Source organism: Venturia canescens, chromosome 3 (genome assembly GCF_019457755.1).
Source record: "Venturia canescens isolate UGA chromosome 3, ASM1945775v1, whole genome shotgun sequence".
NCBI classification, from domain to species: domain Eukaryota; kingdom Metazoa; phylum Arthropoda; class Insecta; order Hymenoptera; family Ichneumonidae; genus Venturia; species Venturia canescens.
Genome location: NC_057423.1, coordinates 13,901,984 through 13,918,037, shown reverse-complemented (window position 1 = coordinate 13,918,037; position 16,054 = coordinate 13,901,984). Strand labels below are relative to the sequence as shown.

Below are 16,054 nucleotides of genomic sequence, written 5' to 3'. Positions count from 1 at the left end.
ATTTCACACCTTGAGAAATCCGTCGTAAAATTGAATATTCACGTTGCTCAATGTGACTCTCGTACCAGAGGTGGAAAAATTATGCAACGATGTTTCCTCGAAGAATTTTTATGGACGAGAAAGATCACAGGGATTGAAAATAATAGCCAAGAGGCTCATTCGACGACAAGAGAGCACACTTTTTGTCTCTTCCAGCTCGAGAGCCCCTCGTGTCGCCGTGACATCAGCCATGGACCACAAAACTCACCAGGAATATGATTTCCCCCCCCCCCCCCCCTCGCGGTTCCTCGCTTCGTTAAAGTCGTTTCCTCCTCGGGTTTCGTTAGATCGAATAAAAAAATGTTGGAGCACAGGCGCTTCGCTTCTTCCTGCCACAAACGTTTTTTCCTCCGCATATATTCGAATTTTAAGAGTTCTCAACTATTCTTTGCTAGGGAGAACAAAACGAGTTTGAATGAAAACAAAAATGATAAAAATAGAAAAATATGCAGAAGGTTAATGATTTTTTCGAATCAGAGTCGTTTTTTGACCAATTATTCTTCCAAATCCTGCAGTGACGAAGAAAAATGAGGATTTCCCGCGTTTTCATTTTAATCACATTCGTTCGAACGATTTTTCTTTTCCTCTCCGCATGATGAATCGCTATTCGTCGTGCTTCGGGAGCCAAACGAAGAACAGAAGGAGTCGTTCGCTCGAACTTTTACAAATACGTGTGTATAAGAATAATCAAGATTGAGATCTCGCGACACGTGAAACAACTTGGAATAACAAGCATGGTGAAGCTTGTATTTCGAGTAATCGGTCAATTCTGAAATTATACGTACACGGATAAAACGAGGCCGAAAATTCTAGAGGAAAGTACTAGGAATGTAGTATCTTACTGAATTGCAGCATTAATTCAAAGAGCAGTAATAAGAATTGTTTCATCCACCATAGTAAAAATACCCATAATTTTATTCAAAAGACTCGAGAGTCTTTTCCTCTATAAGCATAGTAAACAATCTTTTCAGTCACTTGAAACGTTTATATTGTAAAGTATGCTCGAGCAACCCTGAAAAAAACTAAATGTATGATAAAATGTCACACGTATTCGGTGTATATTTGTGTATTTATCATAGAATTTGCCATGCTGACAGTCCAAATTTGTGATTTACGATACATTTCCACTTATCAGTAAGTGTTAGTCTGACATGATGAACACGTGAAAAAAAAACGACATATAGTTCTGACGTGCATTACTTTTTGCTATCCGCATAAAGCGTTTAGAACTCAAGGGACGAAAAATTGTGAAATTGAAAAAATACTATGCCGTTTGTAATCGAGGTTTAAATGCTTTTAAAATTCATGAAAAATAGTATATTCCTCACTATATAGGAAACTAATCCATTTTCACCGTGTACACAAGAAGTATTTCTCTCGTATTAGTGGCATAATAATCTATCAGACATTTCTGAAAAAAAGATGGTGTGGGAATGAAGAGACGACAAAAAAGTCATGTCACGAACTGAAAACAGCGAGAAGGGGGGGGGGGCAGAGACGATGATTTTTTTGCTCGTGGTCCTTCCTATAGGGGCATTATTAAAAATTACATGCTACGAGGTCTTAGCCGGGGAGTAAGAAATTGTCGCGAGAACGAAGAAGATGGCCTGTATAACGGATAAAACGTGTACAGTCCGCTCCAAAGGTCGCCGAAAAAGAAAAAAAAACAGTAAAGAAAAAAGCAAAATCGAGAAATATCAAAGCATTTTTTTTTTTTTTTCAAAAATCAATCTTTAAGGTGGAAACGAAACTGATTGTTCACTTGATTCGAGAAAGAACAGGGGACGCTTTGCCCATTTATAGTTTGCTGTCTCCTTAGCAGTGGCTTGGTCGCAACTCTCATTGATCAAAATCTCAACAACGCGATGCGCCGAACGAAAAAAGCCTGCAAAATGCTTAGTTCTCTAGACTACGAAGAACGACGGGCGGAGAAAGGCTTAGATCTCCTTTGCAACGCTCTGTATATACGCGTAGCCTATCACGTTACGAATATTATACGATAAGAACGGTTAGCACGAAGCGTACAGAAGGATGCAACGATGATTACAATCTGGTCTCGTTGATGCGGTGGTATCGTCGGTCCTGACAAGCCTCCGCGTATATCTCGGATCTCAATGCAGATCGAGTTGACACGATCCACCGCGACGGACTTGGACAAGCTCCGTCATCACGGGCGAAGGAAAGGTTTGCCGGAGGATTTGCCAAGTGCAAAAAAGGGTCGTTGGGAAGGAAAAACGCGGAGGCGCGCACGCGATCGCGTCCTGCAGGGATGACCGAAGCGCATCATCGGGACGAGCACGTCGGATGCCATTATCGTTGATCGTTTGTTAGTAGCGTACAGGCTAATCCGCGAACAGGTTTCACACGTTTTCTATTCCCTCGTTCACTCTCATCGATGCTATAACTTCTTGTCGCTGATCAATAAAGCTTCGTGACTTTCGCATGCCATTTCGAGAGCGAAGACGCCCGGGAATTAATTACGAAATGCAGTGGAATTTTTCCGCTGGCGGCCCAGAATTTGTCGTCTTTTTAGTCGGACTGGCAATTCATACTTCTCACATTACTTAGTTCCGATTAAGGCGCGATCTTTCTCTGTCTTTTCCTCTTTCATTTTTCGAACACACAATGTCTGCTGGCTAAAGATACACGCCTGAACGAGTCCCCTGTCAACGGCGTTTCGGTGCTCAGAAACGCTGCGTGCGAAACTGGTCGAATATTAGGGCGCTAAGAGAGAGGCATGGGGACGTTGCCTCTCAAGTATTTCAAATAGACGAAGATAAGTTAGGAAAATGGCGTTTTAGCACGCGCGGTATGGCGCGGCAAAGTATCGTGGCGAGTCGCGATGTCGTATGGAGTCTAAAAGCGCATGGGCTCGAGCTGTGTCATCGTCTGGCCGCGCACTCGCTTTCCACTTTTGCATGGATCCCGAGACCTTTCTACTCGCCTTGTCTTATCGCTGCTGCAGCTGCGATTCACCGGTGTCACATCGAATGTGCTGGAAGAATACATATTTATGTACATTTACATTCGTCCGCGTGAAAACTTTCGAGCGCGTTGCAGAAGCGGCTGAAAGTTCACGGTCATTTTTCTGCACGACGCACATTTGATGGGATACCAACTGATCTGAGGGCTCGCGCTCGCTCCGCCCGCGAATCCGGATTAGCTCGTACTCGGCATCGACAGCTAAGCTATCGCTCGAAAATTTCACGGAACACGTTCTATCGGAGAAAAATTTTGACGTCGCCTGTAATGATGGCAACCGAGCGGCGATAAGGGAACGCTCGTCCACCCCAGCGCCGAGACGCGGGTGAACGTCGGGCGACGATTCTCCCATGCGATTCTCATTTTCCATACAATAAATATCATCGCGGTCGCGATACGTTTTCACTAATAAAATAACAGTAAAACAGCTACTCGCGAATACTTCTGACGTATTTTGCTAGTCATTTCCATCGCGGAGACAGCACGTGCGTGCGCTAAAAATGCATCTCCCGAGCATGCGCATCGATGCATCTCATCTTCCCTCTCCCCCCTCTTAATCTTTTTCTATTTTATCTCGCTGCGTATATCGTCAGTGTGAGAGTATTTTACTATAGCGTATGCTATACTGTAAACACGCACTTTTGCCCTCGTACTATCTCGAGGAGGCACGAATCGCAAATAGCGTGTCGGCTTCTTCTTGAGCACCGAGACGTCCAACTGTCTGGTAGCCTTGCAAAAATAGGATTGTGTCGCGCACTCCCGAGACTCACGACCACCCCTTTCCCCGCCTCTTTCTCTGCCACCTATCTCAACGTCCCTTTTCCCAAGCTCGCAAATGCGGGAAGGAAACACGATGCTCTGGACTCACGATGTAACCATTTACGACGACGCAACGACTGGAGGAAAAAATTCACCCCTGAAGAAGGTCACCGCGGCTGGTGCGTTATTTCATCAGGATTTCGCGATGTTCGGCTCGAGTTACTGACTCAAAATTCCAATAGGTTTACTCGAAATCTTCGCAATTTCGGCCTTCTCTCGAACCTCGTGCATGCGTTTACATTTTCTGTGGCAGTGATTGTGCGTGCTGGACGATTCGATGCCAATGAATATATCAGGAGCATTATGAATTCCTCATTCCTTCATCCGAATTCTCCTATTTCTTACGTTCGGCATTGATATAAACGAAGGAATAAATAATAAGAAAGAAGTTCGAGTAGGTCGTTAAGAATGCTTGGCACACGCGGAACGAGAGGGAAGCGATGAGAACGATGGCAGGTCACGTTTAAGAGCGTTTCCGGTTATAATAAAAATCCAAGATCGTACGTACATGTAACACTTGCGTAGGCAGGTGCGACCGGAGAGCTCGCTTGATTATCGATTCTTGTACTTGCGGTTTTATAAACACAAGACTATATAGAAATTCATTTATATATATTTGATGGAAGAAGCTTTGACGTGGACTCCCCTCGTACATTTAAAAAACGTTTTTACCGGACGTACGAGCGAGAATAGTCACGAATTGAAAAGTCTGTACGACAGAGATAAAATACATTGATCCCCTGCTGAATATATGAACGATCGTTGTTTCAAATGACATCGATTCTCACGCTCGACATGATCGATGTTGAAACATATTTAGGCACGTGGAAAATTTGAAGCACGCGCGCTCTCCGTCCTGCGCTTCTTGTTGTACACAACTTCCACGTTCGAAGAGATTCGAGGCGTCAGAAAAGGAAGATATTTTATTTAAGGAAGACCATGCGTTATACTTGTGATTCGAAAAAGCAACTGAATCTTTTTGAGCTTTTGATGATCAAAGAAACGATTAAAATTTATTCTCGCAATTATTAAAATGATGTGTAACTTATTTGTTGAAATTGATAAATTTTTAACACAATGTCTGCGGTTAAGGAAGTTGAGGCATTAGAATCAAAATGATGTCATCGCTTTTAAACCGATTGCATCTTATAAAGTGAAGTGTAAAAAAGAATCAGTTAAACTTTCAAACAGTTTAGGAGTGTCGTTGCTGAGAAAAATCAATAACAATTTGGGCCAAATAACATGTAAACTTATGGAAGTCAAGACACATTCAGTGATATCTCCGTTAAAAATGATGCTAAAAATGTGAAATTTTTTGGGCAACATGAGCAAGGCTTGCCGAATAATATCAATTTTTTTCAGATTTATTAGGAGATTTGTTGTGATTATATTAATAATAATCTGTTTCCTGTGCAGTTTTTTGAGACTAGGATCGCCACCGTCTGTGTTGTCGACTGAGCTTTCACCAGTTTTTCGTCTTTTTTTCCCATCTCTTCTTTAAGGTGGTTCCTCCACGAGATAGTTAAATTAGGAAATTATTTAAATTTGGCATAAGTATTGTTTAACATGTGAACAACACCTTTATAAAATTTTAACAAGATTCACCATCCCGAACCCGAGATATATGTAATTGAAGTTGACTCAATTAACACGTAACATATGGACCATGCATAGGCAAACAGCACATTATCAATTCTACCGTTAGTACTAAAATTAGGAAGTTTATAAAAAACGAGGAAAAGCTAGAGCAGGATATCACAGATATTGTGAAAAAAAATCAAGGTGATTGACCATCTAGTTTGACAGATATAGTCCCGAGAAGTACGAAGGTTTAGGCTGCATACGATATATTTTGCAAACGAACAAGCGACGAATGTCGTCTGTATAGGCAACCTTTTCTGTGTTGTTGAAGCGTAGCCCGGATAGTTTCGTCTAAAAATTTACTCGCGATGTCAGATCAAAAATACTTTTAGAATAAATTTTACGAAAGAAAATGATATTTGTACTATATCTGCTGTCACCGAGTACGTATATAGGGTCTTTACAAAGTTATTGATTACGATCCGAACGAATTATCAACCCTTTTAATATGCAGACGGTACATAACTTTTGGTTGGGGCTGTCGTAGGGGATCGACCTTAAGGTTGTTGCTTAAGGAAGTTGAGGCATTAGAATGAAAATGATGTCACCGCTTTTAAACCGATTGCATCTTATAAAGTGAAGTGTAAAAAAAAAATCAGTTAAATTTTCAGACAGTTTAGGAGCGTCGTTGATGAGAAAAATCAATAACAATTTGGGCCAAATAACATGTAATCTTATGGAAGTCAAGACACATTCAGTGATATCTCCGTTAAAAATGATGCTAAAAATATGAAATTTTTTGGGCAACATGAGCAAGGCTTGCCGAATAATGTCAATTTTTTTCAGATTTATTAGGAGATTTGCTGAGATTGTATTAATAATAATCTGTTTTCCGTGCAGTTTTTTGAGGCTAGGATCGTCACTGTTCGTGTTTTCGACTGAGAGCTTTCACCAGTTTTTCGTCTTTTTTCCCCCAACTTTTCTTTAAAGTGTATGCAACATTACCAAACTGTAAACTGGCCTATCTTTTGAAAGGTACAGGTCATCACTTTTGGGTAGAAAAAATGACTGTACAGCCTCAACTTCCTTAAAATTTTTGAGATGAATAGATATTGATGAAAATTTTCCCATTTGTTGATACATATTTCCTGAATACACTGTTTCAAGGAAAACTGAGGTTACCGAACTAATTTCGGAGAGATTAAACGTTGAAGTTGAGCAAAAATGTAATTTCATTACATCTGTTGAATGGGACAGAGTCGTTGTCTTCACACTTTTTTGCTTATATCACTCGTATTAATGAAGAAATTCATTTGAAAAACGACAGATCAGATGAGGACGATATATAGAATGATTTTATTGAAAAGAACAGATAGTTTACCGACTAAAATAACAAAAAATCGCCGAAAATATGTGACTGCATCACGATCATATCGGGTTAACTGAGACTGCCGTGTAGAAATGCGGCAACATTGCAACTACGACACTAACGGGAGCAATTCCGTGACAGATTCATGATTCACACTTTTACAATGCGACGGCCCTCGACATCAATTGATTCGAAACTTTTGACATTCTCGTCACAAATCACTTTTCGTTTTTTTCCAGCTTTAATGAGCATAGTGCGATGCTTATAAACGCGAGAACTGACAAATCGACCATTCCATCGATGAGATTGAGGTTTTTTTGAATTTGTTCTCCATCATTTTCGTTTACCGCAGTCGTTGACATGATAACCTCCAAAAACGCCGGACGAAAAAAAATGACAGGAAAACACAGAGGCATATAGGTCTCACTGCATCCAATCCAACAGCTGAATATGAAGAAATCACACAACGTTGCCAAACTTTGTTGGTATTTCAACGCAATTTTCAATCATCGAGAATAAATTTTCTATCAACTTTGGATGATTAAAATGAACGTATTTCTGAATTATAATCAATATTATCATTCACAGAGTTGAAAATTTTCGCATTGTTCATCTGAATTAAAAGTAATCATTTATTATCTATAAGTTGGCATTGCTGACGTCACTCAATGCAAAAGCATAGGAGTTCCGTCCCTTACCCCCACCCTCTCAAAAGATTTAGCAACAACCTTAAAGTGTATGCAACATTGCCAAATTGTAAACTAACCTAACTTTTGAAAGGCACAGGTCATAACTTTTGGGTAAAATAAATGACTGTACAGCCTCAACTTCCTTAAAAAACTTTCGTAGTAAAATCCTCAAGCAAAATGTGACAACAGCCATTTTCTATTTGTATGCGTATGCATATCTATATTTTAAACCAGCTGGCTCATGCGGTGTTGTCAAACTTTCCACCGTTTGTGTCGTTATTATTCGTTAATTTCAAATAAGTGTTTTTCTTTTTCCATTCCCAAGTGATTTTAACCGGTAGCAAGGCTTTCTCAAGACATCATTGATATCTGAAAACATTATATTTTCTTATTCTCGGTTTTTGCCTCTCCAAAGTTGGGAGGATCCTATTTCATTAAATCCAAATCTTCGCACAGAGAGTGTACCTGCCATGAGAGCCCGTGTACAAAAAAATGCGATATTCGTTAGTTGATTTCTCGCCAACTAGACGGTAATTTCTATAATAATTCTGGGAATAGATGCACGCTTTATATTTATACAATATTTCTAAATTTCAACTCTTAAAGTTGGAATTTTCGATTTTCATTAGATTCGCGTGGACTTTTTGTAATGGCGATAAATCAGGAGCGCTATCCGACTAATTAGCAGAAGCAATCGACTTCCTGTTCGGGGCGGTTTTTGCTCGTATTTTTCGTCACTTTTCATTTGTTTCGACGCAGAGCAAGTCTAGATTAGCCCTAAACAATGGCTGAGCATAAACAATTATTGTCTCTACACAAGAAAATAGTAAGAGTCATTCTGGTGCGTTTATTGAAAGAAATAAAGGAATTGCAACGACGATTAGCGAGGTCGCGTCTGAAGATTTGAACAGTGCGTGTGCTTTTAATTCTCGCAAGACTTTCGGTAGCTAGAGAACGAGATGGTGTTGGCCGGGCCGAGCCATCAGTCAGTGAAGAAAGAGGAGGTATGCAACAGGAAAAAAGAGTGGAGTAAAAGGGAGAGAGGAAGAAGATGGTAAGATCGAGAGCGTGGAGTGTGTGCACGAAGCGAGGATATTTTCGGAGGTTGTGAAGAGTCGGTTGTGTTTGGTGGGTAAACTTGCGTAAATGTTGTGTGCAAGAGAGCATCGAGTATGAGCCTGGCAACGCCAAGTGGAAATGGAGACTGAGCTATACGCAGGAGCGGAGAGAAAGAGAGAGAGAGAGAGAGAGAGAGAGAGAGAGAGAGAGAGAGAGAAAAAGGAGCGAGATTAGCCAACCCCCTCTGCAAACCCGCCCGATTCAGACGCGAAGCGTGCGAGAGGGTGACAGGTGCCGAGTGCTACCATAAATCGCCCTACGAGACCGATCTTCCAAATGTGAAAGAGAGAAGCCTCCGCGTGATGCTGGAGGGAAACACTCCGAGATGAATCTCGCTATCTTTAGATTTCGTTCGTTATACGCACGGGAAGGTTAACGCGCCTCTCCCACTTTTAACATACTCTCCCTCCCTCTCTCTTTCTTCTTCCTTTTCGCTCTCTCTTAATTTTGCGGTTTGTTGTGGCATTTAAGAGCCTCGGGCAGGTGCTCGTCAACAAATCCGTTCAATTTTTAAAACCAACTTGACGCAACGCTATTTATCATGAAAAAACGCTGCTCTTACAAAGAATTCAAAAATATTCTGAATTTCATATTCTATTTTTTCGTCACGTACACTAGTTTCTTGAGATTTATAAATTTAGCAAAAGAAACAATCCCTCTGTGTATTTTCGCACTACGAATAATTTCTATAAGTGATTGTTATTGATAAACATATTCCTGAAGCAAATAATGATAAAACATGTTGGATTCGTCATTCAATTTCGAGAAACGATCGCAACATTTTTTCAACGCGGAGAATTGTAAAGGAAATGAGAATATCGAGGAAAAAAAAAATTCACAAAGGTCCAGTAATGAAATTTTCAAATTAACAATAAATTGATGGAAAAATTGATGGGACGGAAAAAATGTTGGAAATAATCTTAGTCCGAAATGTTCGGAATAACTACTGTCTTCTTAAAAAAATAACAAAAAAATAACAAATCACTTACGAACTCGCTTGAGGTTAATTAAAAATTGATGAGCTGTGAATAATGGGTGAAATAAGTGGCATACGAAAATTGCGTCCAAGTCGGTGCTTCATCATAACGTCAACGAGTTTTGACATTGGTCCAATTTAGAAGCCTCTTGTTGCAGCTCCGGCAAAGCGATTAACTCACACTAGCTACGGTCCATTTTTTTCGTCCATTAAAAACATTGTTTCTAACTTTTATTCAAGAAGTGAAGATATTTGTGCTGAGCTTTTGCAACCCGTTGAAAAGTTGTATCGCAACACACTGCGAAAGCTCAACTGGTCGCAGCTGCGAAACGATATTTTTAACTGTCATTTTTACCAATGAAAAAATAATGTCGAAAGCTATGAAAATTCAGGGTGAAAGTTCCGCATGATTTTTTCGTACGAGCCAACGACATAAATCCGAGGGAATTGAATGAATGAATCCCTGGCGAGGAACTCGATACGAAGTTTGAGGCTCTAATGAATGAATTAGAGTACGAAATCATGAATGAAGGTTTCTTAGATGGTCGCAAGGTTTTCGCCGATCTGAGGGAGGGGGAGATAAAAAGGAGAGGGAGAGAGAAAAGTGCAGCGGCGGAGGAGGAGTGATGGTGGTAGAAATTGCTCTCTTTACTCATTTTCTCTGTTGCTCTCCAACTCGAGAGATGGCAGAGAGAAGATTGGGGATTCATGCGAGTAGGTTGATGTCCACGCACAGTTAGCGAGGTCCACGGCTCTATATATTGATATACTTCCGAGCCGAATCTAACCGGGGGCGGGAGAAAATGAGAGAGCTCGTCGTCGAGAGCCACGTAAATCGTTTGTCTCTCTCGGCTCAACGACGTCCCCGCTCCTCATGTACCGATGCTTAACTATTTCCAGGCGCGTTTAATTAATCTTGAACCAAAAACGTCGACTGAGGAAAACGGCCGAGTGCAGCTTATATCCACCACCTGGCAGAAATAGCTATACGAAAGCCCCCGTCCGAAGAGGGTTCCGAGTTAATTCGCGAGTGGAGCAATATATGCCACGAATAAAACGAGCTCACTTGGCACCTGCATCGTTTCGTACACAATTTTACCACTTTTCCCGAGAATCACACCAAAAGGAAGGAGGCGCGACGTACCGTTTGCTACCACAAAGACCATTCTGATCCTTTGACTTCAATCAGTTACGATTCATCTGGACTCTGGTTAATTTTACTTCGGCCAACCTGACCTGGGGCCATCAATTCATTTTGTGGAGCAGACACTGGTCCAAAGATCGTACCAAGTGGTGTTTTGTTCGCTTGGAAATAAATTGCATTTATTTCGCTCCGATCTAAAGACTTCGCGTTCATTCGGATCGTACCGAAGTTCCAGGAAAAATAGAAGCTCCGAAATATATACGGAAAAGTCATCGAATAGTTGATTTCGCACTTGCGTACATTTTTAGCGAACGTTCAGTGTCCGGCACGCCTTGACGATGATGGATGAATTCACCGCACCCGCAACAGCCTATCCACCAGCAACTCAACAAAATATCTATGTATATTTATGTAATTTATAAATACATGTATAAATATATATTTATACATTCATGAAGTCGAAATGGAAGGAGATTGGAAGGAGGGTGTCGGTGAGATGCACTTGCGGTTGCAATATTCGTTCTAATAATAAATTCGGCACACGTGCATACGCGCCGGACACTTGTATAGGTGAGTGTATACATTCGGAATGTTTCGTTGGTAAACGGTATGAATGAATTTCTACGCGTTCGGGGAGGAGAAGGACGAGGGGCCAGGGAGGGAAATCGGACCGGAAACCGGGCCGAAATATATACACGCGGACTGCGGAAATATAATATCCAGAGGATTTTCACCGCGCACGTTCACCGGAGGATGAGAGAGAAAGAGTGAGAGCAGTTTTCGTCTTGGGACGAGCGGGACGCTCTCGCCGGACGTTTTCTCTCCGTGAATGACGCAGGAAAACTCCTCCACCCACGGTTTAATCACCGAAAGTCTCTTTTAAACTAACCGCACCGGTGTTTCCAGGCCCGTGCCAAATTTCTTGGGGAAGATCGAGCCTCGAAAGCACGCCGGAATGAACGCGGAACGATACCAACGAGATGACCAACCCGACACGACGCATTTCCTCTCCAAAATCCTCCCACTTTTCTTCCTTTTATACTTTCCATCCGTTCCATATTTTATTTACAGCTCGTTTATACCAGACGCATTTGATACGCACGTTTCCTTTATTTTCAATGTATGTGTGGAACTTAGAATCGCTCATTTAGTAATCCCTGGAAAAAATTATATTATTGATCCGTACCGATTATTGAAGGAACATGATTTCATGTGATCGAATACTGAGAATCGAAGAGGAAATTCGAGGAGAATAATTCATATTCAATTTTGAGATTGAGAGAGAATTACGAAATTTGAGATGACGAGATGTGCAAGACAGGACTCACACGGTGAGATAGAGGTTCGACATTGAGATGGATACAACCGTGTGAGCTGAGATTTATCTATGTCTTGCACCTTACATTCTATAGTTGAGTTAAATTAATAAATCGTAAACTAACCTTGATTATGAGGATCACGAAATAAAAAACTGAACCAATAAGAATATACCAGAATTGTGATTTCCTTATTTCTCTCAATTAATCTCGTTCTTTGTCTATCGATGATCTTCTCTCTACCCCTGATTTTTTCTTTCTCCCCCGAGACAAAAATTGTGTTGTCCTCGTTACCTAGGAAACTACAGAAGCATCGAGGCCTCCTCTCAGGTTTCGGTATTTGGTTCACCGTTCAGGTTGTGTGTGCGTTTGGGAAATATTTAGCATCAGTAGGCAATGAACATTTCTATCTATTCTTTTTTTTTTACTCTTTATTATTTAATAACTATTTTAAATACCTTTTTTTCCATTAAAACAAATCTCCGAACGCACGTTTACTTTTATTCACATCTATAGATGGACTCGAAATTTCATTTTGTCAACCGTGCCAAAATTACGATCCATTTTCGGCTAATATTCGTTTAAAAATGAGCTGTTTCGTACTGAAACTAATACAACTGGATCTCGTGTACATTTTCCAGGGTTTCATACAAATAAATTCAATCACGAGCCAGTTGGGCGAATTACGGAAGTGCGATTTTTCCCCACCGTTCGTTAGATCGAGAAAAAAAACGTTCGACCTCTTTTTTTGTCAACACTCTGCATGATCCGAAACTTTTTTAAATCGGTCTAACGTTCCCAAAAAATTTTAAGTCGAATATTCTAGATCCGTTAAGTGACTGATCGTTACCGCCAGCTCGCTTCGAAACACCGGCTGCACGCGACGAAGGTTTCCGCCGTTTGTTTTGGTCATACAATCGAGAATCGTCGACTACAGCCACACGGTCGATATTTTACGAGAAAGAATGGGAATCGGGGTATGTAAAAGACGCAGAAACAAACACAGCCCGGAAAAAACTTTTATTTTCAAGCACCGATAATTCCGTTACATCTTAGAAGAAGAAAAGATTATTTTAGTCAGCGAAATTATCCGCTTACGCCTGGTTTACCTTGTCCTGGTTATGTTAATTCTGGCCAAGTGAAAACCGTTAAACTGGGACCTGCTAAAATAAAGAGTGGCCCACTAGAACCGGCTCTTATTAAGACCGATTATTTGGACTTGGAACTGCTCAACTGCAGTAGACTCACCCATTAATTCAGCGATTTCATCGAAAAGAAGTTGCTCTTGTATGGAAAGTGGATTATCGGTGTTGTCCGATAAATTTTTTTCTGCGGTAAGTGCATGCGAAATTTGTCTCTGTTCTTTCTCAGTTGAATCAAGTTCAGTTTGCATTTTCCCATGGAGATCAGTACTGAATGCGGTCGAAGGTTCTCCCTGTCGCATGATTAATGAATTTCTTTGCCTGAATGGAGCTACCCCTCCTGCCATACTTACATCGATTTCATTCTCATTTTGCTTCCTCTTTTTCGCAACTGGATACGCTTCAGTTTGCATTTGTCTCGAGAAATCAGTACTGGCTGCAGTCGAAGGATTTTCCTCTAGCTCGATCAATGAATTTCCCTGCTCGTTTCGGGCTCTTTTTATCCCCATTAGATTATCAAGCTCTTCCTCCAATTGCATTCGTTCTATCACGTTGAAATCGGGTTCATCTTTCTTTTCTTCCTGGCCTTCATTACCGAATGCATCGAAAGGATCTCCCGGCTGCTGAGCCAATGAACCGTCTTGCTCGTTTTGAGTTCCATCTTTTGACATTACGTCAATGATTTCATTCTCAATTTCAGTCTGTTCTTCCTTACTTAAATCCGATTCTGACTCGCTTTGAGCGTTCTCTTCTACCGTAATTGCATCCAAAAGTCGTTTCGATTCTTTCTCAGTTAGAATCGTCGAATTATCTTGTCTTTTCGCACGCGAAAAGTCTCCGGGTGCTCCTTGCAGCCGTTTACTTTTGCGACTCGGGTCCTGGTTTTCGAAGAAATGCAGAATTTCATATGCTGTTTCGAATTCGTTATTTATCCGTTGTTTATTATTTGTCCGTATTTTAAACAGATGCAAAATTTTCGCGATACTCCGTGTCTCCGAAGCTTTTTCCAACATTTCGTATGAAATCCCCGCTTTGGCTATATTCTCCAAAGTATTCGCAGATAGAATCAAATGCAAGGGTTTTAAACCGTTGTATATTTCAAAACTTGTCAAGCGTGGAAAAATGTTTGAAAAAGGTCCAGCATTACTGTACTTGATTAGCAGAGGCATTCCTATGTACCTGGATACAAGATCTTCCATAACCTCAAGGTAGTAGGTCTCGTCGCTTTCGTCTTCCACGTATTCTGTGTGCGATAAGTATGGTAAAAGATTGTGCAACGCGAGTTGATTTCGCTCCTTCAAATTCTGGTCGCGTTGTTTAAATATTGGATAACTATCCGCACAACCTGCAAGGACATTTTTAAACATATCCGTCATTCCCCATTTTTCAATTTCTTGAAGAAGCAGCACGAAGCGGTTTCTCTCAGAATGGGTAACGAGTAATGCTGGCTTTGATAATGTCTCGAGAGCTCCGAGGAACATCGACAAAGCCATTTTCATGCTGACACTATCAACTCTTTGACCACGAAAGAGCATGTAAGAACCTCGACTCTGCAACCCAGTTTTGAGTGCTGCAGCATTCGGTGGGAAAGGTTTTGATGGCTTGATCCAAACAGAAAATATATCTTTTCCGAATTTCGCTGAGAGTCGATGAAATTCTGTATTCATCATCGATCCTGCTGATGATATGCGTATACACACTAGTGTGGAATTCTCAACCTTCGAAGACATCTTGGATGTCAGCTCCTGCAGTAAATGTTCGATCGAAATTAGGACCTTCAATGGGCTTGATTTCGTTTTCATGTTTACTTGTTATCATTAGAGGGGTTCACGATACTGTGATGATCCAAAAACAAAGTACTAAAGTTACCAGTTCATGTCTATAGACGGGGTAGTTCAATAACTATTAAGACTTTGGATATCTTCGAAATTGTACAAGGTTCACAGAAATATTTGCTGATATGAAATTGCATACCACGAAAACTTTGAAAAAGTTGTGATCCCGAAATCTCAATACAATCAATGTGAAAATCGATGTCTCTGAACTGTCACAGTAGCTTAACCCCTTAAAAAAATTAAATAATGCAAATTACCTAGCGTGGCCTTTCGTGCACTAACGATACCGATTTCGACAAATTCTTTTCTCAGGATGCTGACTCTCCCTATTCTTTTCTCCTTTTTCTGTGATAGAATCCCTCTAATTCAACGTGATTTAATTCCACTCGGATGAGTATCACTAATCGCTGGAATATGATGTCGGTGTCGATTTGAAACGTCCAGAACCCGTGACAGTAGCGGTTCCTCAAAGGAGTTCAGTCACATCAAAGGTTTTGGTGGAGAGTTTGTGCACTTGTAACTACCTAGAAACGAGACGTATCTCAGGATTCTTCTCCGATTCAAATGAAATAGTTCCCATCGAAAAAAAGAAAAGCAATTGTTTTTCCCCGCCACTTGAATTGGTAACTTGGTTTTAACAAGTGAAACGCGGCTTCGAAGTCATTTTCTGCAGCTGGCACACTGTTTCGTATATGGAAGCTTTTGATCAATCGGTAACGGACTAATTGCAAAACTAGTTTTTCGACGCAATGAGCATTCGCTATTGGTCTTGGTTGCGATGCTTTGACGCGGTTTCTATATACGAAATGATGAACCAGCACCAAAAAATGTCCGAGCTTCATCGACCTCCCAAAATCTCTGTGGAGCCGATTTAAAAAATTTAACTGCATAATGCTTGATCTGCACCAATGTTGAAGATTTTACAGATTTACTCACTCGGTATCACGCGACTGGCCTCACGATTGCAACTAGCGCAGGAACCAAGTGTTCTCCAGTAAATAATATGCACGTCGACGTCGAAAGATTTTAGTGAATAGTATCAG

The 16,054-nt window shown here is 40.9% G+C and overlaps 1 protein-coding gene across 3 annotated transcripts; it reads right to left on the bottom strand.

The window, feature by feature from the left end:
• Positions 1–13,039: 13,039 nt before the first annotated feature.
• Positions 13,040–16,030, bottom strand: LOC122407881 (uncharacterized). Of its 3 annotated transcripts, none has more exons than XM_043414352.1 (4): positions 15,948–16,030; positions 15,269–15,535; positions 13,283–14,921; positions 13,040–13,197 (listed from the first exon to the last, which is right to left on the bottom strand). In XM_043414352.1, the coding sequence occupies exons 3-4, from the start codon at positions 14,904–14,906 to the stop codon at positions 13,154–13,156; spliced, it is 1,668 nt and encodes a 555-aa protein (XP_043270287.1). In that variant the 5' UTR covers positions 14,907–14,921; positions 15,269–15,535; positions 15,948–16,030; the 3' UTR covers positions 13,040–13,153. The 3 variants fall into 3 exon arrangements, with proteins under 3 accessions (XP_043270287.1, XP_043270288.1, XP_043270286.1); XM_043414353.1 differs by having other exon boundaries at positions 13,040–13,194; XM_043414351.1 differs by having other exon boundaries at positions 13,040–14,921.
• Between the last annotated feature and the right edge of the window lie 24 nt (positions 16,031–16,054).